At 37.6% G+C, this 25,996-nt stretch overlaps 2 protein-coding genes across 4 annotated transcripts in view; one reads left to right on the forward strand and one right to left on the reverse strand.

Annotated features, from left to right (window-relative positions):
• LOC110830924 (alpha-tocopherol transfer protein-like) overlaps positions 1-25,996 on the forward strand; it is a 182,946-nt gene that overhangs the window by 117,380 nt on the left and 39,570 nt on the right. The window contains exon 1 of one of the 2 annotated variants that reach the window (XM_022066345.2): positions 8,235-8,253. The exons of the other annotated variant lie outside the window; for it this stretch is intronic. The gene's annotated coding sequence lies outside the window, so the exon portion shown is untranslated. Of the gene's footprint in view, positions 1-8,234; positions 8,254-25,996 lie in introns of those variants that run through there. 2 annotated transcript variants of the gene reach the window in all.
• The window catches only part of LOC110830926 (alpha-tocopherol transfer protein), a 45,696-nt gene continuing 25,911 nt past the window's right edge, over positions 6,212-25,996 (reverse strand). For both annotated transcript variants that reach the window (XM_022066352.2, XM_022066350.2), the window contains exons 2-8: positions 25,241-25,452; positions 23,767-23,861; positions 17,248-17,398; positions 14,128-14,321; positions 10,384-10,494; positions 9,537-9,681; positions 6,212-7,543 (exon numbers count right to left, since the gene is read on the reverse strand). In XM_022066352.2, the coding sequence (XP_021922044.1) occupies positions 7,437-7,543; positions 9,537-9,681; positions 10,384-10,494; positions 14,128-14,321; positions 17,248-17,398; positions 23,767-23,861; positions 25,241-25,451 (1,014 nt within the window). In that variant the 5' untranslated portion in view covers position 25,452 and the 3' untranslated portion in view covers positions 6,212-7,436. The remainder of the gene's footprint in view (positions 7,544-9,536; positions 9,682-10,383; positions 10,495-14,127; positions 14,322-17,247; positions 17,399-23,766; positions 23,862-25,240; positions 25,453-25,996) is intronic.

Raw genomic sequence — 25,996 nt, forward strand, 5'->3', positions numbered from 1 at the left:
TCTTCAGACGAGCGAAGTCTTCTTGCAGATGATGATTTTGTTCTTCTGGTTTGTAACGCCGTGTAGACTGGTATGTAGATACCAACGTTTCGAAGAAACATCGTCTCCTTCTTCAAGGCTCAATCCCGAACCTATACGAACAGCACTGCCATCTTCACCGCCATGAGAACCTCAAATCTCGAACAGTCTTGTGCAGTTTGGGTCGGAGGTTATCAGCCCTGGGGGTCTTCGTACGGGGAGAAAGGAGGTGGAATAAGGACACGCGGCAGAACCCATCAGATGGCCACTACTAATATCCATCCTGAGAATATACCTCCTCAGTGAAAGCCGGCCATTGACAGGAGCTGCACTCAGTGAATTATACGTACATATTCCTGTTCGGTAATACTGACAGCAAAGGCAGTCGAGGGCAGAACACAGGCAAACTCTGCAAATATTTTAATTCTAAATAGTAGATATTTCTCCTTTCTCCTTGCCACCACCCACAACACTGTTTCCGCATTCCTTCCAGGAGAATTTTCCTTTGTCCCCCCCTCACTTCCCCTCACTAGTTTTCAATCGATCGTATTGGTTTAATGTTTATCAGGATTTCGGGATATTTCGGGGAAGATCGCCGAATGAAGTTTTCTTTAAGATGTCTGTCTTCTGGGTTGTACCACCGTGTAGTCGAAGTATTCCAGCATTTCAGAGGTCCTTACTGCCTCCATCATCAGGACTCTACATGCCAGAAGAGAGCCAACTTCGTAATCACCGCCGTGAAAACCTCACATCCTACTGAACTTCCTTCTGTGTATTCTCTTTTTATCGCAAGTCCTTTAGAAGGGTTATAAGATAACCTCCATGCTTCTAGTCCTTGGACAGTCGACTGATAAATTGGTAACGAGACTGCAAACCGGGTCTGTTGCGCACTTGAGGTGGGGGGAGATAATCATGTAGCAGCGTGGTGGAAGGGTTCCCCCCCCCCCCCCCCCCCCCGCCAGTGCCACTTTGTGTGTTATAAATGACACGTTCGGTTTTGAATGTGACGTGCTTCCAACTTATTCATAGGACAAGCAACCCCGTTACAATCACGACCAAAAATAATTATAATCGAAACATTTATCGGTCTCCGGGACCCAAGGACTAATTTTTCTGTGTGAGACGCAAAGACTGTTCCTGTGCATAAAGTTTACCGAGAATTTGTAATATGATAGTTTCCTACTAAACTCTGTATGCAACGTGTTTAAGGCGTGGACGTATTTAGCGTAAACATTGTCTCCTTTGAGGGCACGTTCCCAATAAGGGAAATTATCTAGATAGATTGTCTTGATAGATGATCTAGCTTGGTTATTTGTTCCTTGTATTTCATTAGCGTTTTACATTTATATTAGTGTTTTTCCTAGGTGGATTATTTGCTTTTATTTATATTTCTTCATTTATTTTTCTTTGTGAATAATATTGTTTCTGTTTTTACCTGTATATTTAATATTGTACATGTATATTTTTAATTAAACTGTTTGTTTAATATTTTTCATTATTATTTTATTATTACTATTGTATGTATTATCAGTGTTTGACTGTTATTGGCTTCTTGCTGTTGGCAATCACTTAAATAAATGAAATGAATTGAATTTTCATTCAGAAATGAACCACCGTTAACCGCTGGTGTGACTTTCCACACTGTCGCTAGATGATTCTCAAGCTTCTATTAGCAACTTCGTATCGCCTTCTGTTCAATATACACCAGTTTAGACAGCCGAAACGTGAAGCTGGCCATTCACTAACATTTAGTTACGACTTTATGGCGAGATGTTCAATTAAGCGAGGGAATTATTGTTGTATTGTAGTTGGTCCAACACACATTCATTGCATACGTATAAGGATTCGTTAGTTTGTTGGGATGAGATAGTTTACTAATCCTTGAAAGACACCTTTTTGGAAATATTTTAAATCAAAATCCAAACCAGGGATGAGGCAGAATCCCCTAACAGCAAATTATCGCGTAAAATGCTAACCTAACCAACACTTTTCTGTTGTGACGATATTAACAAAACAAAGATTTTATATTGCTGACAATTTTCATAATTTTGCAACATGAAACGAAGAAAATGTATATCTTTTTTAGTTTTTTTTATTTAATGTAAATCAGTAAATTGTATAATACGAACGAAAGCAAGGTACACAGAAAGAAACAAGGACGGAGTACAAATAATCTAGATGAAAGCGTTTAAAGAAATCTGATATATGTTACAGAGAGTACCAAAAGATACGAGCCTGAAATTTTGTGTCTGTCGTGGTTTATGCTAAAAATAAATTCTGTGTCAGATCACACACAGAGAAAACCAGTTGCATGAAATAAGTTGAATGTATTCAGTTTCCTGAAAACAGATGTTTGCTCTTCAACGCACAGGGGAAACGTCTGTACCAATATCTGTCATGTCTTCGGGAAAAGATAAGGTTTTATTCCTCCAGAGATGCCTCGAATATCTGCTCAAGATTATGCACAAATCAAATTTATCTTCTTAACTATTAATGTAAAATATTTACAGACCTGCTTACTCGGCTGTTACTTACACATACGGTAATTTAATCAGACTTACAGTACTTAGATTATATCCACAAATATTTTATTTTATAATCCTTAGGCTGGGGATAAATAGAAAATAATTTAATTATGTGTCTTTTTCGCCTGAGTTTTCCCTCTTGCCCACATAGTGATGAAGTACGTTGAAGGGAAAAGCGTTTTACATTATACGAGAAGAAATATTGAAGAAATAGGAAACTGCTTAAATTCGTATCTCACGTGTTTCTGGCAAAATACGAATGGGCACTGCTAATAGCATGCATGTATGTATGTATGTATGTAATTAGAAGCTGGGGAACGTAAAATTGTGTGTACTTCATCTAATGAGAGCTGGCTGTAAGAACCATAAGATTGGGTGACTGTACTTGTGTCTTATCCTACGTGGTTCGGCGCGCTCTCCCTAAGTGACAGAACAGCAGTGCACTTTCTGCGGACATTTTTTGATAACTTTTGTTTTCACCTAACCGCATTACTAGTGTATGACAAAATGCTTTTAGTGCGCGGGTTAGAGTACCATTTCTGGTCAAACGTAAGACACCAGGTATTTCAATTGAATAAAAATTTCCTTGGATATTATCCATCGTCTAGTAAATATAAAACGTAAAACGACGTTTCGGAGATGGGACCCTATCTCCGTCTTCAGGTTCATACACAGTTGGGCCCACTAGATAGAGCTAATCCCTATCTCCGGAGATAAAAAAACGTAAAAAACGATGTTTCCGAAACGTCATTTTTTACTTTTTTTACGTTTTATATTTACTAGACGATGGATAATATCCAAGTAAATTTGTATTCAATTGACTCTTCACCATCGTCAAGAAGTTTTAGATTTGATATACCAGGTATTTCAGTCTATGTGTCTTATTCGCTTCATACATTAACATTTGTGTAATGTTCATTTATAGCCATGAAGGAAGGAGAAAACGAATAAAGATGGGCGAAGAAGGGAGAAGCCGGAGATGTCGAAGGAAGAGAGCGTGATGAAGGAATAGGAGAAGGCAAATAGACAAAGAGAGTTGGAGAAGGAAACAAAAATGGAGTCGATGAAGAATGCACTTTCAAGTGTGGTCTTGCTTTCATAACTCATGAACTGTCTTTTATTCTTGAATATTTCAGTATGAAATGGTTAGTGCGTAACTGAAGGATGTGAAGATGTGGGATTTTATTGGCGATGCAAACATTAACGTTGAAACAGCTTTAAATGTCGAAGAGGTACGCAGTATGCCGCTTATTAACACATGTAATGGTGTAAGAACCGCTGGAATTACTCCACTTTTCGATTTTCTGACACTTGTAACACTGTCAAGTCAGCTTTTGCACATTCTATACGGTCAAAAGTCCGTACAATCCCGTAGACCGGCGTATTTATCTCTTTTGTATTTTATAGCGACACGTTTAGCATTCAACGAGCGAAAGAATGGCCTCTGTTTCTAATGATTCCAGTTACTTAAAAGTCTAAAATTAGAATACGTATACTTTTTGTCACGTGTTTAAAGCTTGGCTACTACAAGATACGTGAAGTCAAGGTCTATCTAGAAACCTGAAATTCAACAGTGTCTACAAAAAACTCCAGACCTTGAATAAATAAAAACACGGTCAGCCAGCTGACACGATTCATTAAGGAAATTAAGTTCTAAAGGAGATGTAAAATTCTAGCAGCTTTATATAGGCCAAGTAAATATCACATCCAGACATCTTAAAAGTGGTTTCACTCTTTATTTATTACGATATAAAACGTAATATTTTCTGACGACCTAATTGACGAACTAGAATTAATTAAAGATTTTTTCTAATGGAATCTTTGTAAAGTTCCAACTTTGAAACCTGATCATTCGTAAAAGAAGAGTGATTATTAATGTAGTAGGCGCTGTAGATGCATTTATAAATATTTATTAAGAGTTTACAAAAATGTGCAGTGTAAGAAATAAGCAGTCCAATTCCTTCAAAAATGTTTATTTTAAGGATAATTCGTATTCTTCAACAGGAATTTTTATAAAGCACTGTTTTATTTATGAGCGCATTGCTTATAAATACAGTTCAGTAGTGTATTTGTTAAAACCGCTTGAAATTCGGTTTCAGTATATCACCTGGTACGTAAAGGAAGTGAAGAACAGTAAGAATAAATAAACAACATACTAATTATGAACTTAGAGGAGATAGAATTGTTTCCTTAAAGCTCGTAATGCAGCGACAGGGTCTATCTGTGTCAGGTTATTTGTCGTAAAAACAATATAAGGTCGGCTGTGATACCTTTAACAGGATTCGCAAGGCGACTGCAGCTTGCAAAACTGGACGCAGTTCACAAGAATTATAACTTTTCGTTTTATTGTAGACATTTTTTTTTAAATATTTGTAATTTCGAGTTGAGAGATTTAAAATTTTTGCGAACAGATTCTTACGATTAACACTTTGCTTTGATGGTGATAGTTTAGGTGGGGTTGTGTATGAGTAGGTGTTTAGAAAAAAGGGATTCGTGGAAGGATGTGAATATTATAAGCGGAATTCAGAGACAAATAATCTCACGAACTGATTGAACTTTCTCCATTTATATTCTGCGTAGTTCGTGTTATTTTCATTACCGCAGACTGCGATTAGGGAACATTGTTTGCGGACCTGTCGCTTCATAAAAGTGTTTTCTACTCCCTTCCTTCTTGTATCGATTAGAACTGTACCAAGTACATAAACTTTCTTTCCCACTCCGCACACTGGACTTATAAACATTATTATTGCTCTTAAGTCCATGGATATCCATGCTCTACATTGCAGTTCATCGAGTGGTCACGTTTCGGAAACGTTTTCAATTCTAGCCACAGTCTGGCTTCAGGCTACTTCGTGACGCGTCGTAAGGCGGCCGGACGTTTACGTCTACCGCTTAAATAACGGAACATAATTTGACAAGGCCATATAACAGTCCCTTAAAAATATTTGTCACGAGTAAGGCAATTAATGTTGGGCATAAAATTTCTTTCTGTCAACAGCTGAACAACTTAAAAACTGTGTGTACATAGTAGGCATGTGACAGTCTTCTCATAAACACGTTTGGTGATTAACAGAATGCATTTTTATATATTAGGAAGGACATGTATTCATAAAATTTACATTATTTATTATTGTAATGCGTTTCTTGTGCATATGGTAACCTTTATTTAATTATAAATGATTATGGGTCTTAATTTACTTTAACGTGAGATCAGAACATTTTTGATCGAGCGGTCAGAGAACTTACGACATAATTTATAACATCATAACTTATCCTATATACAGTTGGTTTTAATTTCATAGAAACAAAAGGGTTATTTTAATTGTTATAATTATTATAGTTACTGGTGTGTGAGAGAGTAAAATTTGTGTGCTCTCGGAGTTATAAATTATTAATGTGCTTGTTTATACACAGTACAGTCACTTTGTTCATAAAATCGAGGTTATATCCGTCCCTTCATTGCTCTGAATATTTTATTTTCCTCAGTTTCCGTAAATATAGAAATCTATCGGTATTGATGAATTCAGACACTGGAGTTTCTCGTGTCAGTCCAAAAAGGATCTAATTTCAATGCTTCGTCATCTGTAACACGCCATGAAATTTATAACAAAAACACGGGATTCAGAAATAACGAAAATGAAAGTTCAGAAGGCTTACTTAAACAAATATAAAATGCTAATCTTCCATTTTATTTGGCGTCTAGTGGTAACAGACATCTACATAAAATAGCTTCTAAGCGTACATTATTACTCAACAAAACATAAAACGTCACTTTCTTTTTTTTGTGTACTTCAAGAATCAGCTTTAATAATCATTCCTCGACAATTCGACAGTCGTAGTTGCACTCGATGTCACATTTTCCAAGCAAAGGGTTAGAACAAAGGATATGTACTTCGTAATGCCTATAATTGCGTGTTTATACAACCTGCATCACTATCGTACTGGAGAGTGCTGTATCCTGAAGAAATGATTCTTGGAATGTAAAAGTTATCGAAGCCTTGGCAAGAAGGCAGGAGTAATTCCAAAACGCTTGCACTGTTTACAGAAATATGTGTGTTTGGAAATGAATTATTTGGCCTTCGTCGAGTTGCTCTCATTTTAGAGACTTGATAGATTAAACTAAGATGATAGAGTTGCGTCATATTGTGAAAATATATATTTAATTAATTAATCTTGTCCGTCTAATCATAATTTAAAATATAAAATTAAATTAATTAATTAACATCATGTTCCAAATGTAAATCGAATGTTTCGATAAGCTGCATCACATGGTACTTTAACTATCTTAATTTTAAATTTTAAATTGTGATTAGACGGACAAGATTAATTAATTAAAGATTAAACTAATTTAAAAGTCAAAAATATGGAATGGAAATCTGATGTATCACATACCAATTTTTTTAAATTATCATTAGTTTCTTGAGCTACATATAAATGTCTTGTTTATAAAAAAAAAAAAGAGATACGAAAGCAAATTAACCATAGAACATTTTGTTTGGATCGCATTGCCAAACATAATGGATACTCTTTAGTAGTTTTGGAGACAAGAACATGGACAGAACCATACAAAGTCCTCTTTATACGCTCATTGTCCGTGCTTCGTGCAAATAACACACGTAAGTAATATTTTGATCCTAAAGCTAAAAATTCTTATGACGTCAAAAGACAGTCTCCCTTCACTTCTCCACGACGAAATCGACCGTACAAATTGGAAAGCCTTGAGTTGTTTTTAAACTTTGCATCACACGTAGGTAACAAATAATAATATAGTAAAGGTATAAACTGTTGTTTAACCAAAAATATTCTCCTTAAACGTGTTAGTGGAGAAATACGTTTCTTACGCGCCGTGGGTTACTGTTAATGACTATACTACTGCTGTTTCAGCTATGTTGCTTATCTGGTTATGATGATGTTGCTGTTGCTACTAATTTCTAATTTTGCGTCTTCTAATACCTTCTTCAGTTCTTCCTCGTCAAATTCATATCCTAGCTGCTCCATTTCTGCAATAAAATAAATTAATATTTATAGGAAGTTGGCGCGTGTAACCTTGTAATAGGAATCCGGCGTGTGTCTAGTGACCTTCAACAAAGTTGATGCTGTTGTCGATTAGCTTTCTGGAGAATATTTTGTTAAGCCTTGCTAAAAATCCTACATGTATTATCCGCTTTAACAATCTGTAACCCTTACTTTTCCCGACACAATATGTTCGTGGTTTCAAATGACTTTCGGAATAAACATAGATTATTTCCCAAATCAGTATCAAACATTTTATCTTCGAAATGGAAATGTGTTGTGTTTTCTTTGCGGTAGGAACTGTATCTTTAAATGTTATTCCTATGAGCTTCGGTCATTTACGTATCAGATTTTGATTTCTTATGCCCCTTACTGTTTCAGTTTACTCGTTTAATGAAAATTTTTGAGAGCATAGACCCACTTTATGAAATGTCTATTGAATTCCACTTGTCGCATTATGGACTTTATCAGCATTTGTTGACTGCTGACACAATGCAACTTACAAGAACTTGGTATGTGGTTCGCGATACTCTGAACGGAAGTTGGTGGCGTGTGAAGGCTATCTGACGCTAAACAGGAAGTTCAGTTGTGTGTGCCGAAGTCGTGTGTGTGTGTGTGTGTGTGTGTGTTAAGTGCGTATTCTCCGGTGTTAACGTAGCGAAAGAGTGGATTTACCAGGCTTCGCCACAGTGTAGTGGTTAGTATCACAGATTGTTATTCTAAATATCTCAGGTTTAAATCCTACTCCGGAAACAGACTACTACATTTCTTATAGGTGATATTTCAGGTTCTCGAGAGAATCAAAATGGTTATGTTCTGGGATTTTTCTTCGGTAAATATTGACCTGGTTACTGACTCGTTGTCATGATGACAAGAGAGAGTAAGCACATCTCAAATGTCTGTCAATATCTACCAGACTACACGTCGGAGAATCTTCGAAGATATCCATCTCAGACATTTTATCGTCTTCAGTTTAGTAATCCCGTATTAATCTTAAGAGTTGTTCGAAGTAAAAGTGGCTATGAGAAATCTGTTATGAACGTTGGAAGGTCTAAGACCTGTTTTTCGAGAGTATTTTCTTCTGTCGCATTCTCCTCGTTGCAATTTTTCGTAACTCTACAGCAGACTGCCACACATCTATAATGTGGCTCCCCCCGGTCATATTGCATAAGCCTGACCGCACTTCTGAGCGTGTTACTTCAGCTTAAAAAAATTTGTAATTTTTTTTTTTTTACTCGAATTTCCCCCCTTCTCTTTCAGTCTACTGCAAACTTACTCTGTCATCACAAAGATCTTGACAGGGATGGGCTTTCCGACTATTAGCATGCTGTTGTAAGTCGATTTACGCCCCTCGATAATTATTAGTTACTAGGAGGGGCGTACTGCGTGTAACCGATCACTTCACTGGCGCTGTTCCAATTAAAACCAATAGCCTTCATTGGCCCCGATCACTATTACGAAAATAATTCATTCTATGGGAAGGTTTTCTTTGAAAGGCTGAGTAGTGTCGTTTGGCTATTCAAGAATTCCCCGTCTTTTATAAATTACAAAGTTCATTACCGGTTTTACAAAAGCCTACTACTGTACTTAGGTTAAGCCGGTCTAATTCAGTCCACGCAGTTTCTCCCCGTGTCATTTAAGGTCCTTTTTAATATTATCCACCCTACGCCGTAAACTAATTAGCGCTTATAAAATTACTGAACAAAATAGAAACATGGGTAAGCAGACAGACAGACAGACAGACGGGTGGAATCTTAAATATGCTAATAAAGATTCATCTCTACATTTATGTGTAAATGGACCTTCCTCTTATGGTACTTTTTTGTATTATATGAGAATCGTATTGCGCTTGTAACATTGTACAAACAGACAATATGTATTTTGATTTTTTTAAAAAAGAAGAAGAAGAAGGAACCTCTTTTTGACCGAGCACCAAGGCTGTAAGATCGGAAACGTCGAATGTAAGCAGAATGTTCTTACCCTTAAGAATAGCTTTGTTGTTCACGAAACTGTCTACCCAATCCGTGTAGCTGTACTCAGGACGCATTCCGCCGTACCTCTTGGGTAGAAACTTGGGATCTATGTGAGAGTGTAAGGACTCCAGGTCGTCTCCATGGAAATAAATCTGAAACATGCGTAGTAGTGCGTGTACTTTATTAGTTTCGTGCTAACACACTTTATTCGGTGAAGATATATGACGGCCGTGCTGCTATGGCTACGAAACTTAGCGACCGACGCAGTGATCGCGCATAGTCGAAACGTCGTGCTGTGCCCACCAGCACATCCGTATAGATACATGTAAGTTTAAAACAAAGACCAGCTGTATCAATCATCTCATCAGACGGGTTTTAATCTGAACCGAGGCGGCTGTATTCACCAGGAGACTTCATTCCATTTAAAACTTCAGAATTTATATAGGCCTATACGCATTTTCAGTAATGGATACGATGAATTACCACAAATGTAAATGAACTGATCGCTTAACATGAGATGTATGTCACTAGGAATGGTGAAGTGTTGTATTTCTTTACGATACGGACTGTACTCTAAAATATTATTTGGACGAACCTTGGTTTCAAAGAGTTTTTTTTGATTCTGAGTAAAATACAGAATGTCCCAAGAATATGTACACACGCATTAAAAAAATTAAATAAAGACATTTTAATCGTTTAAACCATTAAAAACGTCAGCATTGTCATTCACTTTAAGTGTTCAAAACGGTCACCGTTAGCTTCGTGGCACAGCTGATCAACAGCAACGTTAACATTCCTTATAATCCAAATACATATTTTTGGAACACCCTGTGTATTGATTATGTATGCGGTACCTTTTCTCTCATCCTGTCGTCCAGTAGTGGTTTGAAGATTGCGAAAATTATGTCAAAGATCCATGACTCGTTGAGAAAGTGAATTGCTTGTGTCCTTATTGGGAAACTAGTCTGAAAAACAAAAGGTTTATTATCGTGTAACCATATTCTCTGTTGCCATCATTTATGAGCTTTAACTTACAAACGAACCTTCTCTTAACCATACACTGTTATATAAAAAACTTATTTTTAACTTACGTTTTCGTCAGAATCTTTTTGTCCTAATTGCTTCATAAATCGTACAGTGGATTAAAATTAATGAAGGGTATACCGTTTAAAACGCAGACAAATAACACGTATCACGGAACAGAAATACTCCTTAAACCTCAGTCGTGACAGAGTCAAGATCACGCTTGTTGCTAGGCCGCCACTCCAGTTACTCAAAACTGCGAAGTGACAATGTGGTTTGTTGACGATCAGAACGTGTTTTCATTCGCAAGAATTACTTCGCATAGAAATCGTTTGCTACTCTTCGTGAAGCATTTGGCAACACAATTAAGGGACACAGATGCATTGTAATCATTAGTTGTCTAGTTATGTAGAACCACTAAACCAACAGGATTTCCAGGTGATCCGCCGAACTAATGTCCATAAGGTACGAAGGCATCTGAGAAAAACATCAATATTCTTTACTACTTCTATTAGAACACACAGAAATAGAAGATAAAACCAGGAATGTTTTAAATTTCCACTCTCATTTTTAACTTAAAAATCCTTTCAACGAGAAGCCAGTGTAAAACCTGGAAAATGAGTTATAATCTGTGGTGATGGCTGCACGATACAGAGTTTTATTTGAAAATCCGATAGTTGTTAAACTTTTGTGGAATACTAGGTCCAAATATTCCCCTTAGCTCTTTGTTCTCGCGTCCCCCTCCGGTGTAATGATAGACAATGGGTATAATTCTTTACATGTGAAGATAAAGAATTAGTGATTGAAATGAAGGAAACAAAAAGTGCGAGAGGAAGAAAAGGGAAAGAACTGCCCTACATCTCCTGTGCATATTTACTTATTTTCGCACTCAAAATCCAAAAAGGCAGAAATGATGTGAAGTAATTGAAGCAGCAGACGAGACCTCCGTGCGTTTAATCTCGTACGAAAAACCAGTCTCGTTGCCATTTTGTTCTTCTTTAGACGTTAGACCTTGCAAGTGTGTGGAAAGTTATGTAAGACTCGGTGTGCATTCGGATACCGTCCATAACAGGTTATGATAATGTGGCCTGTCTCACGCATTATGCTGCAACTCGCGACTGGAAAGTTGTTTGGCGCTGAATCACATGCTATAAAGAAGACTGACCATGACAGACTTTTTTTTTAAGCGTAATTAAGTTTCGTTTGTGACACTGCTTCAACAACTACGCACAATACCTTATTATACATTTCTAAAATTATTTTTCATCTTCCACGGATTAGATCCTCCGGTCTGTTTTGATTCGTAATTGAATTGGAGCTTTGAATCCTGCAGACGTTCAGTAAGACTCCTTGAATCAGATGCAATACAGAATATGCGGAAATTCAATCATGTTTTAGTTGGATTTTAACCCTCGAATATTAAGTTTGATCCTTCTAACATAACACTAACCTTAGACCGCTTGATCATATAAATTCTAAAAGCGATCTAAGATTTGAGGTTCTCGTGGAGGGTAAAGACATCTATTGTGGCCTTCTGGGCTGTGACTCCAAGCAGTCTTAATTTTTTAATATGGAGGCGGTACGTTCCTCCCGAATGTTGGAAACCACCCACAAGACTTACACTTGTGGCATCACAACCCAGAAGACCACAATCGACTTCTAAAACTGAATTCTGTAAATTTTAAAAAGACGGTCGAAGATTAGCTGCAGTCTAAGAAGCGTGCCATTTCACATACTGGCACTCCGTGTTCGCATCTCGAAACCAGAGGTTCAGTACTGTCCTCATTAGAACCCGCCACCGGTCCGTGTCGTGAGCCAGATTAATCCAATCCATACACTTTTTCCCTATATCCCTTGTTTCATTTGAATATCAAAAGAAACCAGAATGTTACGAAATTTTGTAAGCAATAAATGTACTCAGTTTATAAAATATACCCATGCTTAACCATATTTCTGATGGATAATTTAAGTAATGAGGAATTTCGTGGGGGGAGGGGCTGTTGGAAAATGCCCATTTAAAAGATCAACAAGGAGATGGAGGTAAAATTTAGATGAATTTAATTGGAGAATGGTTCTAAAGGTAGGAGTTAGATGTGGAAGGTCCAGTAGCGTGTCCTGTTATGGGCTTTGTGTCTGTATTGTTCAGACTTTCGGTTCTGTTTGCATAATTAATATGAAGTACAGCCAGGTCAATAAATTCCTGGGTGACCTTATGGTAAAGCATATTACTTCACTCTTGAATTAAACACAATAAAACTTCCACAACACGTAGCAGCAAGACTTCGTAGCCAGAATAAAACTGACCTAGTAATGACATAGAACTTCAGAACCTGTCTGTATTCATGCTCGTCTAAAACCGGCACGACACTTTCACTTTTAAGCTGGCATTTGGCTAGATCTCTTGCATTCCGAGTAATGACGTGGGAACTGCATCCGCCCTGTGAAGCAACACAGTAGTAGAATTTCTCTCCCTTTAGCCCTTAATCAGGATCCACGCAGCTATTGTAAGCCGCCATTAAGTAATTACTGCTCAGATAGTCATTTTGCTTTCATAAATAATTGCTACCAGTAGATTTCTTTTTCAGCTGATTTTTGTTATATTCAGTAGTCTGATGGGAATGGAATCAGACACCGAAACGTTGTGTGGATTATATTTATTTTATTTATTTAGTGTTCTGTCTGATGACAGGTCCATATGAACAGGATCCTTCCATCCTTTTCTCTGACTGGGACCTGTTCATATACGTTCTTGGCAGATGATCCAGAAGTGGTTTGCCATTGCCTTCTTCTGTGTGTGAATGGAGTAATTGTTGGGATGCCACGGAGAAACCGGGGAAGCCCCCGGAGGAAAACTCCGTGTTGCCTAGACCACTGCCTTGCCCAACACAAGTTATAAATTCGGGCACCGCCGGGAATCGAACCCGAGACCCCAGGATTACAAGGCCAGCGTTCTAACCCCTAGACCACCGTATATGTCAGACATTATTGTCGTGTAATTTATTATGTATTTTCACGATAGTTTTTTTTTCCCTGAGATGGGCTGAAAGGGAATTCGCCAGATTCTACGTTATGATATAACTTTTCTGTATTGAAGATGATCTAGGTCTGAAGTTACCAGATTATTCATATAAAAACACGTCCGTTTACGAGGTGTAGCAAATTACAGAACTTCGGTGGATGAATAATTCGTTCAGTTGATGTTTCTTAAAGTTGCAACGAGGGTAATGACATTGCTACAAATCACTCAGTACTCCTGCTTTATATTCCGAATGTCCCGGGTTCAAATCTTGCCTTCGAGGTTTGTCGTAGGTTTCTTCAGCCCCACCCTACAAATTCTGGGATTTTACTCTAAAGTAGGCCACGACCGCTTCCTTCCACAAACTTTCCAATCATAATTTACTATGATCCACTCATTCGACGTTATATAGTCTGAGATTCTGTATGAATCATTAAATAGATGATGAATAAATAATGCATTTCTTTAACAAAGTCTTGCAACAAACATTACGTAATTTGTTTGACTCTTGACGTGTTCAGAGAGCGAGATGTGAGAATGTGGACTGAATTAAACTTACCACCATCAACTCGACCGTCCTTCTAGCGACGCTAGGAGTGACGTTCCATGCGTGCTGCAGTGATATGCCTCGTAAGTCAAAGATGCAAATTCCTCCAAGAATCTGAGCCCTCTGCTCTAACACTGCCAGTTCCAGAACAAGTACAGTCGCCTTGAAAAGCTCATCGATAGAGTAGCTGCTCGGATTCCAGTTGCCTGACATCACACAGGAAATATAAACAACAGAAATAAGTTATAAAGACGTATTTATATTAGATTTGAGGTAACATAACCTGGGACACTGTTTTGCAGAATCTGTTTTGTAGTACTGGATAAGTCTGCACGCAATCCGAGGAAGTCGGTACTGATTTTGAATTTCGGTCTTCGGTTTGCATATTTTTGTATGTATTTATAAACGTATGCGCATCAGTAGCATAGAGTACTAGGCTTCGAATCTCAGTAGCCGTCACCATTCTGCATGATTCATGGCCATAGCAGCACGAACAGCGGAACCCAGGCGAGTGAAGACAACTCAGAACTCGCAGCACAGCGACGCTGTCATGGTGATTTAGAGCTGCGCGGTAAGTCCTTCCGTGGCCTTGAAGCATGTGGTTTGGTGACTTTTACAGTGGTAAATAAATAAAATTTATTTAATGTATCCTCATCATTTAATATGGTTTGTGTTCGATAGTATTTTCTCTCATTACTATATTATTCCATTTTTAAATATTCGAATAGTCATAGTGCCTGTGTGCATCGAATGTTGTGAGATAAACACCTGACTTATTCTTCGTCCTAGGTAGAAGTTCCGTCATTTCCTGAGAGAGGAAACAAGATGGATAGCTTAAAGGAGCCGAATTACCATGTAGAATTATACGTTCTGTGTTATGACCCCAACGACATCATAAAAAGAAATCGTAATAGTAACGTCTAACCTAAAATGTACTCTGGAGCAACTTTCTCGGGTCATGTCCGATTGGCCCCGTTATCTCTGAACGAGAATGAAACTACTCATAAAATTAATGCATTCCATGACGACCAGCGAACAGGTTGAGTTCCGGTAACGCTCCTGAGCTATCGAAATATGTTTGCGAGCATACACATTCTTGTTATGTTATATTGTCTTAACTCTTAACATCAAAGAATAAGATGTGAACATATTTCATGGGAATGCCGTGGTTAATGTTATAAATTCAACAATTCGTATCTACACTAATAATATGAAGAGTTCATTATATTTATGTATTTGTGTAGATATGAAAGGAAAGCAGGTGTGTTTTCTTTTCGAGTTTTCTATGTAGCTAACCCTTGACCCTTTTTTGTGAAAGCTGTTGGGTTTATAATAGTAGTTAATCTTCAAGTTCCTTAAAAGAGGTTTGGCACATAGATTATTTTGACTGATTATATGACTCCAGCCCAGTTCCAGGCTGATGAATTGACATCTTCCGTACCGTCCAACCGAGTTTGACCTGAATTCGGGATGTCCCCACTTCGAATGATGGCCAGTACACATATTTCTCTAACTGAATTATTTAATGGTTTTCTCCGTTTTTAATAATATATGAAGATATTTTTTTAAATGCCGCATTCTAATTTGACACTAAAGTACACTTACAATTGGTAAAGTGCTGTAAAATATTGTCGTATACTTTTACAGGGGCCGCTGAGCATTTATCTCGTCAGCAAATGTTGAGTCGACTCTCGCAACCTTTACTCTCAGAAGGTAGTTGTTATCATTTTGCTGATAGCTGTGTACCGATCAGGTCCAATGTTGAAAGTACTAGCTGCGTAGTTAATCGTATATCTTTTAATCCGAAAAGTCGTAAATGTTTTGTGTATCTACGTATAAACTTTGAATCGAATTTATGTGGTTTGTTTTATTGAAATAAACCACGTTCTTGGTATAAAAAATCTAGGAGTGTTAAACCGAGTTAAGAATTATTTTTAATTCATTACATCTCCGCTCCAAGTCACAACGAAAGCAGGCGGCTTTGCATCACTGTTCATAAATACCAGTGCTTCGTAGACAGTCATTTTCAAAAGTGAAATATTAAGTACAAATAAGACTGAGGGATGGGCTATCGGATAAATATTTACGAAGTTCTCCCCCTGTTATATGAAAGGAGCCATTTGTAAAACAGAAAAACTTTCATGTTTTTGAGTAGGTAAAACTGCCCTACTCGTGATTTTTATGTTAAATTTATTAAATCTAATCATATTATAACAGCAATTTAAACAACTGAACGCCTGTACAGAAATTTTAAACTGGCGCGCAATGAGTTTCATTACTTTGGTGCGTCTCGTCTTATTTTTACTGTTTAAGTGGGCGCAAAAGTAAACTTAATTTCAAGGTCTCTAAAAACTACGTTACCTGCGTAAGTTCTTCGTCTGTCTTAAAAAATTAAAGAAGAATGTAAAGGTTAACATTTTAATGAGCAGAGAGCAGAGTTTCCAAACCACCATTTCGCCATCGAATCTGGGTCTCAATGCAGTGTCTATAAATTACACAATTGTATCTTTCTAACAGAAGGTGAACAACTCCCGGGCTACAAGCCGCGTCAGGTGGCTGAATGATGAATAAACCATATCCTCTACCAACGTTTCGAGAGTCATCTGTGCTGTCATCCTCAGGGCAGCTATGTAACAAAACTGGTCCTCTGTAGGGCGTTCGCCGATGGCACTCCAATAAATAACGTTATTAACATTCCTAACATATTGGTTCTAGTTTAAAAGATGAACTTATATAAATTAACTACCATATGTGACACGTGCGGTTATCACAGTAAATGCGAATTTTAAGCCCATACAGCCTTGGACCTCGCGAACACTGGAATCGTGGGTCTGAATCCCGGTCGAGATGTCCTCATTTTAATGTTCTATGCTGTCCTGTGTAAGTATATGTTTTGCGATGGGCCGATCCCCCGTATAGAGAGTCCTACCTAACATTTTAACAGTTTAATATTTTTTATTATTTTGAACTGGAACATTTCATAGGGCCTAATCAGTAAATACTGTAACAGAATAATAATAAATGCGCCCCATTGATGCTCAAATTAATCGTCATACTTGTAACAAAATTGTTTTTTGCTGTGAGGTGTGGAGGACCCCCCAGAGCTCAGAAAATGTAACATTGTTTACTTACCTAATCTGTATATCATGATTCTCCGCCCAGTTTGTTCGCGATATGGAAGGACAGACAGCACATCGTCGTCGCCTATAAATCTCATATTCAGGGGTTCTACACCCTTGTGCAACTCTGGATTGTTCTCTTTGAATGTGTAGTAGTTGACCATCTAAAAATATAAACATTTCACTACGTAAGATTTGAGGTTTTCACGGCGGTGAGTATGAAGATTTCTGTCTTCTGGGTTGTTGCGCTGTGTAGTCTGGTAGATGTTAACCGACGTTTCAGAGGTCATACTGCCTCCGTCATCAGGGCGATATTCTGAAACGTTGGTTAACATCGACAAGACTACACAGCGCAACAACCCAGAAGATGGAAATTTTCAAAAACACCGCCTCGGCTGCTTTGCATAATGCTTAGATTCATACAGAACTGTTCTGCTACATGTGTTTTGTGGATGTAAAATAGTATTTTATTCTGGGGAAATGACTCTTATTTGAAAACAGGTGATCAGCAAAATAGTTCGGCATGAGAAGGAAGAAGTTAGTAATTACGTATGAAACTTAGGGCACTGGTTAATAAAACAATTCGTGAAGAAAAAGTTTAACTTATTATTTTTCGAATACTGAAATGTAAGACGTTATGATGGATGTTAATTGTATGTAATTAGTATGAGGAAGGCACACAGAGCTTTCGTGGGGAAATTCCTTGAAAAAATGCGAATTAAAATAGGTGAAGGAAATGGAAGGATAATATTAACATGCATCTTTTCTAATTAATTTTTGAGGACGACGGATGAAACTGGTTCAGGACCGTGTCCAGAAGTGGGATTTCATATTATAAATGTTGAATATTCTTGTTATTCAACGGCGTCAGCCTTCTAGCGTGTAAGTAAGTACCAACGTTTAGGAGGAACATACTGCGTCCATCTTCAATCCTGACGTACCTCAACGAATTCTTAATCGCGGCTCCAGTTTTAGGTGTATGGTCACTATGGTCACTTTCGCCCCCACGACCCTTGACCTCGGAATAAATACACTCCCCTGCATCTACTTGATAAAGGCCGGATGTTGCCAGAGTAGGTGTGAATGTGATGGCGAAGAGAGAGATTTCTGCCCTTTCCGGGTTTCAAACTTAGTGTTCCAGTTTGTAGCCTCTCACTTCAATGACTGAGCTACCTAGATACAGGTGAAACTGCATCTGAGATCGCTATTTAAGATTTTGAAGTTTTTCGTACAAATGAAAACTAATACATGTTTAAGAATAAATTTTTAGTTGTGTGCAATTTGTAAGTATGAAATTACATTAAACCCATAGAAGTATGTATGACAATTTTAAGTCACTATTCATTTAATTTTGTTTAAATGTCGTAAATTCAATAATTATAATTGTTAATAATTAATTAGTAATTAAGAGGTGGTAGTAATTAAAGTGGCGCTTCTCAGTAATGCTCTGAACGTGTTTTGTCTCGCAGACTATTAGCCTATTTCCTGTCACATGTTAACACATGAGAGGGATTCATAAAATCACTTAACTATTTTGTTAGTCTTCAAGGTTAATGGCTGCACATTTGGTAGGTGATTGTGTTTTGTGTTTCCGGTGCAAAAGGAAGTGAGTCAGAGTTGCTCAGCGTACGTGTTAGGCACGAGTAGCGGTCTTTCGAGACGGTCTACCGTGGTTTTCTTCAGTCAGTCGAAATCCGAAATGTTTATCTGCCATCGTGCTCACCGCCTTGAGAACCTCACACTACAATACTGCCCGTCAAAAATGAAAGAATCTAAAATATTGCTTAAACACATTCTTATGGAAAAGCATACCAAAGGAACATTTTAAAATTAAATTCATTACTTTTATTTGCTTCATGTAAAACTTATTATAACGGGTCAACGCAGGAATCACGGAGGATTGTGTGAGCATTGCATGTAGCACGCATTAGGCAGATGAGAAATTAATACAAAACTGTTACAAATCATGAAAGGAAAACTGAACTGGATTGGCCGAAATTAGACGTCAGTAAGTCGTCGTAATCGAACAGAACATCTGAACTCCCGCCGGCTGGTCAGTTGAAAATTAGGGTCCCCAAACCTGTAGTAATTTCATAATGCATGATAGATCATTTTGGTGACAGCGCCTTGTGTGGGCCTAATTCCATAGACAGGGTTCTTGATTTCTTACAGGCAACGTACCACGTTATTTAACTTCGCACGATTGTGCTCCTACTGTTCAATAGGTACATTGCATACAATATGTAAATTTCTCTGGATCTGGGACATTGCCTTGGGGATAATCGAAGTATTATTATTATTATTATTTAGTGTTCTGTCTGACGACAGGTCCATATGAACAGGATCCTTCCATCCTTTTCTCGGACTGGGACCTGTTCATATACGTTCTTGGCAGATGATCCAGAAGTGATTTGCCATTGCCTTCTTCTGTGTGTGAATGGAGTAATTGTTGGGATGCCACGGAGAAACCGGGGAAGCCCCCGGAGGAAAACTCCGTGTTGTCTAGACCACGGCCTTGCCCAACACAAGTTATAAATTCGGGCATCGCCGGGAATCGAACCCGAGAAGTATAATACACATAAATATTAGCCGTTCTTAGTGATATGCACACTGTGCATTAAGCCCGTAGGAGACTTGACTGGCATTAAAAAAATGACAAATTATGTCAACCACACCAGCCCAGTTCGATACATGCACATGTCACTGCACATTTTATTGTCAGCTGTAAATTTAAACTTGTCTCTTACGAAACTTACTTTCAAAGGAACGAATTCGTGTCAAAACTCCATACCTCTGTGTCCGTAAGTAGTCTACATTCTGTGGCGTCAGGTTCAGTTTGCATGTATACATGCTACTAACACGATTACCGACCGTAAGATATTTCCAATATGTTTGTAGACTGCTTTTGCGTTAACTGTCTCGCAGATCTGTACACTTTCGTGACATGAAGGACATAAAATAGACTTGTGACGGTCAAGTCGTGTCTGCTAGTCCTGTGTTTTACCCCGGATAAATTTGTATTAAATTCAGTATTTTCAGTCTGTATCATAATTTGTCGGGTTTGTTCGACGTACGCCCTGAAGATGGACATAGGATGTTTCTCCGAAACGTTGGTATTACCTATGAGTCTACGTGGAATTACGCCTCAGAACAAGAACCTGGTCATCATCACGGTTGCTGAGAATCTCGAATTGACTTTGGTTGGTGTCTGTTAAATATTGCAAAATCCCTATTCTGTACTAAGTTTGGTGGATGAGCCCTTAATTTGACGCGAAGATACCCATATTTTATGGAACCTGAAGGTTTAGTTTCATGTGAAGTGTACGTACTATATGTAGATTAATAAATTCTTGTAATATTACGTTAATTTTCGAAGAATATTTCTATTTGGAAGGAATTACAAATATTTCATGGCATTCAATGACACCTACAGGGCGTAGAGAACAGCTTTAGCATGTGATGTGTGAGGAAACAAAACACATATAAGGAAAAGTCATCGTCAAACTTACATACTGGCTTCCTTTCACTTTTAACTTCTTACATTGTGTAATTAAATTCCGTTTAAGTACACTATTTCTTTATTTGGTTAAAGGAGACTTCAGTCAATAATTTACCGACGATGATCGTACCGGCTTCATCCCGAGGCCCAACTGAAGTTTCTCATTTGTCTTTCTCGGACAGTTTCCTGCGAGATGTCCGCTTATGCGGTTGACGTAGGATGAGTGGAGTGTTTTGCCATTCTTTTTATTTGGGTACTATATAGGTATTAGTTATTGGCTTCACGCTTAGTCCGTTTTATCCCCGGGGAAAGACATCCGGGTGTCTATGGTATAGGAGTCTGGGAGCGTTGCAGAGGGAGTATGGATTCTGCACCCAAGTTAAAAATCTTTAACCTCTGCCCGAGATCGAATCTTGATCCTGTAGTCTATAGCATAGTTAATGTATTCGCTCAGTTATCCAGCTCACGATGAAGAATACATTTTTCGCAGAAGAAATCTCTAATATTATTTTTGTTCTTGATTTTATTTAATCGATTTTCAGGATCATTAGCGAAGTACTTACTAGAGTTAAGGTTTTTTTGGCGTTTATATCTCCAAGTGACTGTCGGGATGATAATCCAACTTCAGATAGGCCACTATCTTATCTAACCATCAGTCACTATAATTTTCTTATTTTCTACAAAGCTATGTAACGTCTGAAGTGAAGCAGCGTTTTTATATAACCGAAGACTCGGCGATTAATACCTTGACACATTTAGAATTATATAACATTCATTTTGCAATAAAAATTAAATTTCTGAATGGAAAATTACAGCACGAAGTATAGAATTATAAGGTGTGTTTACAGAAGACAAGAATCTTTATGCTAACTGCATGGAGGACGTTTTTGAGGGGCACTTGATGCTTCGTGAGAGAGAGAGGGGGGTCTTGTGACAACATTCGTCAATGATTTTCTATTTCTATATTCGCTCTTCTGGACTTTTCAAGGTGATCTGGCATGACGAGTATAAGCACGTAAGCCTACGTAAACAGAGGAAATGTAAATATAAAGTTTCCCCATAGTTTAAAACGGCATGAATATTTCTCTGAGAACTTTGTTTTTAAACATTTGTAACTTAACTTTCCTTTCTTAGTTTAACAGATCACGTTTAACCCCTATGAAGCACAAATTACATCGCGCAAAATTATCGATATGAAGTATCGATAATTTTACACCGGAATTGATTTGTCCCTGTGGTCGATACATATCTTCTGCAAACCTACAGAGAAAGTCAAGTCGTATACATTCCATGTTTCGTACATAAATCTTATCAAATTAATGTCGTTAAGACCCCTTGTACTCGAAAATCGAATCAACAGATAATAATTATATTTTCTAAACTGCGACCCATCCGACAAACATTTTTCTCTATAATCCAAAGGACAATCAAATTGGTGTTACCAACGTAAAATTCTCCCTTAACCTCAATAAAATTACTTTTAACAGAACAAAAGCTTTTTTGATAGATCGTTATATCAGCTGTCTGATTTTACTCAGTTTCTTCCTACGAATTCAATGATATTTAAGTGTCATCATATAGATCTCTGTCGGTATGAAAGTTCTACTGTTAATTTTTGGTATATATATATATATATATATATATATATATATATATATATATATATAGCCTGGCAATGCGTCTTATTTGAAAGTTTTGATAAAAGAATGTGACAAATTATTAACCATTGTTGTCGGTAATGGAGCTCAAGGAAAGTAAGTACTATAAAGCAGCAGACGTGCCTTGGTTATAACAACAACCTTCTGTGGACAATAGCTTTTGTCTCATGACCTCCGAGACCCATCTTCAAGTGACTTTGATGAACTTTCTTAAAAGTAAAAGTGAGATCACTGTAGCCATTATTGAATATATTTGCATGTCTTCCATAGAGAACGAGAGTCTTAAATGTCCTACGGCATCAGTAACTAAGCAGTTCACACCTTAATATTATAAAACAATGATTTCACTTCTGTCACCTTTTACTTTGCAACCGAAAGGTCATTGTTGTTGGTTACGTATCCTCTGGGATCTTTTAACTTAATTAACTCCATATAGCAGAATACTTCTTCAGAATCTGATAGTCACACAGCTAGTCAAGAAATTCCTCGCCTTTCGATCGTCAGGTTTCTGTTTAATGTCACCGTATCAGTTATATTTTGGGTTGCAATAGTGGTGTTAATGTCCCTGAATCTTTTTCCCCTGATTTTCTTCGTAACTGTTATTCTTAAAATGGTCCATCACCAGGTCGTTGTCATATCTTGGCGTATTAATTTTGTTGCCCCCGTGAGCCACTACGCGTTAAAACATTATCAAACAAACGAAACACGAAAATACCGCCAACTCAGTAATTGTGATGCGTGTAGCACGCATGAGGGACGTTAGAGATGCATACAAAATTTAGATGGAAACGTTTAAAATAAGATGGTACTTGGAAGATGGAGACGTAGGTTGAAGGATCATACTAAAATTGGTGTTAAATAAATAGGGTGGACTCATGTGGTTCAGGATAGAGTCCGTTGTCAGTGCAATGAACACTGCAACGGCCAATTAAGCAACTCTCAGCTACTTAAGGAGAACTGCTCGATGTAGTTCCGTAACAAACACTTGAAAAGGATTTAGCTTGAACAAAAGGTCCTTGACATGTTTAGGTGCTAATAGCCGTTGAGGTTGAACTGCCTTTAAACCAACTTTTGCAATACGTCAATTTCCATAAGCAAATTTCAAGTTAGTCTGAGGGCAGAAACAAAATTTAGCAACTCCTCTGTTGTCTTGAGTAATAAATATTTGCCTTGTAAACAGGATGATGTACTTCCTATTTTCATGTTGTTAGTTTAATTTTCGTTGAGGCGACTCAACTTTCACATCCACGGACATAACAAGTAATCAAACAGGCTTTACGGGCGTTCACTTTGCATATATTATTGCAATGGAAGTGAATATGTCACCCTGCATTGTCAACTACAAGTAAGGTATTGTAAAGAAAGTTCCCCTGACCAGCCTATGTGCTTTCTCCACGTCGAACCGCCTTGCCCTTAGGAACCTGCGGAGGAACGCGTCATCTGTCCTCCGTGGCACCACGTCGCCTCGTTCTGCAAGCACAAGGATAAGACACGTTGTCATAGCAACAACAACAGGGGATTGCGTGTTTCGAAAGTACGTTCTTTACCTTTTTGTGTGACTCACTGGCTCTGAAAATAATTTCTTGCTGATGAAAACCTTGCAACGTGCCAATTAATACTTGCTCCGCGTATAATTAAGGCGAAAATAATAGTTTCACTTATTTCAGTCATGGATATCACTGTTAATGACTGAAAATTATTACCTGATGTCAGAAATTCGCTTCGTAAAGTCGCTACTATATTTGTCAGTGGTTATTATTATTTATTATTAACTGCAAATGGGTTTTACCCGGTGGCAGTGGTACTACAATAAGACACAACAAAACAATGAGACAGAACGAAACAATAAGACACAACAAAACAATAAGACACAACCAAACAATAAGACACAACAAAACAATGAGACAGAACAAAAAATAAGACACAACCAAACAATAAGACACAACAAAACAACACACATCACACAAAATAACACATCACACTCAAAATAAAACAACTCATACGATTACAAAACCATAAGGCACAAGTATTTAAACACAACAGATAACCTAAAGTAGATAACTTAAAAATTAATACCAACTAGACATAAGACAGTAACAGTAATAAATGCAGCTATGGCTTGATGAGATTTCAGGTTAGCACGGCGGCTAGTATGAAAATTACTCTTTTGTGGGATGTTGCGCCGTGCTGTCTCGTAGAAAGTGACCGATTTTTTTTTTAGGGGTGCTAACTGTCTGTATGATCAGAGTCTTCTTCATACGTCCCTGAATCACAAATAATGGTTCATTTGTTAGACTACAAATGGACTTGTTTTTCAGTACGTATAACATCCGCAATCTTACGAAATCATATCCTGATTTTTCTTGCAACCCAAAATTGGAGGCGGTAGAGATGATTTTGATGAATAGCAGTGATGCATGTATGCATCCCTTCGAGTTTAAAGCCGTCGCTGATATCACCTGCATTTTAAAACTGTATTCACGCGCCATACTTCAGTTGTTCAGCTGATTTATTTTATATTTCTTTTCTTATAATAATTTATTATTTTCGTATTGAATTATTCAGGATCTTAAGTATCCGCCCACTCACTGCTATATTAAGTCCCATTACATGCGCAGTCAGTTTAATACGCCCCAGAAAAATGTATGTAAGTTGCAGTGTCAGTTTGTCAGCCCTAACGAGGCTCAAAAATGAAGATGAGAATTTCTGTTTCGCTGAAAGTTTTACCTCCACTGTATCACTGTGGCGCCGAAGAGCAACATTGTGCTCTAAACCATGGTTTCACTACAGGCAAAAAGCATGCTCTACATATTCTGCAGCTCTTCGTTTGAACACGTAGTAGTACTAACCGTAAATCATATTCCTAAGTTCCTGCACGATACCCTGCCAGGTGTCTGGTGATTCACCGAGATGTAGTCTTGCAAATTCCTTCACTTCACTGGGTGGTTCGCCTAGGTCAAGTTCTGAAGCTACGTCTTCAAAATTTTCTAACTCGTCCGGCTGTGAAATCGTTTCTTGGACATCGTCTTCGTCATCATCATCGTAACCACCAAAAAACATTCTAGAAATTGAGACAGAGGTTAATGCACACTTTGTATCAAATGATACTTGCTGTCTCCATCATCAGGGCGATGATGGATGCAGCAGGAGGCTGAAATCTTACGTAATAACATTTAAATAATTTTAATATATCCGAAAATGTACCGATATTGATTTATTTAAAGGCATATATAAAATGTATATAAATATTCCTTTAAATAAATTGATGTATAAAGTATTCTGAAGGAACCTTGTAGAATTAAAAACCAGATTAAACGTCGCTGCAACCCAAAGACATTATTCCAAGGAGTTACCTCTTTTAAGCACGAAGTTAATCTAAATAATATTTAAAACACAGATCGTACTTGAAAGGAAAAACAACGCCTTTACATTACTGAAAGTTCAATTGTTTGATGTTGAATAGTGAAATGATCGTTGTTTGTAGACACAATAATAAGCTCTGTCGACAAATCGTGTAACTATTGGGCACTACATGTAGGTGGTATATGAAAGTTAAAGTGTGTTGTCAAGAGTTAGTTGACTTTGTATGCAGCTTGTTAAGTCAT

Source organism: Zootermopsis nevadensis, unplaced genomic scaffold (genome assembly GCF_977971745.1).
Source record: "Zootermopsis nevadensis isolate Lab colony 2312 unplaced genomic scaffold, Znev_1.0 Znev_ptg000024l, whole genome shotgun sequence".
Lineage (NCBI taxonomy): Eukaryota > Metazoa > Arthropoda > Insecta > Blattodea > Termopsidae > Zootermopsis > Zootermopsis nevadensis.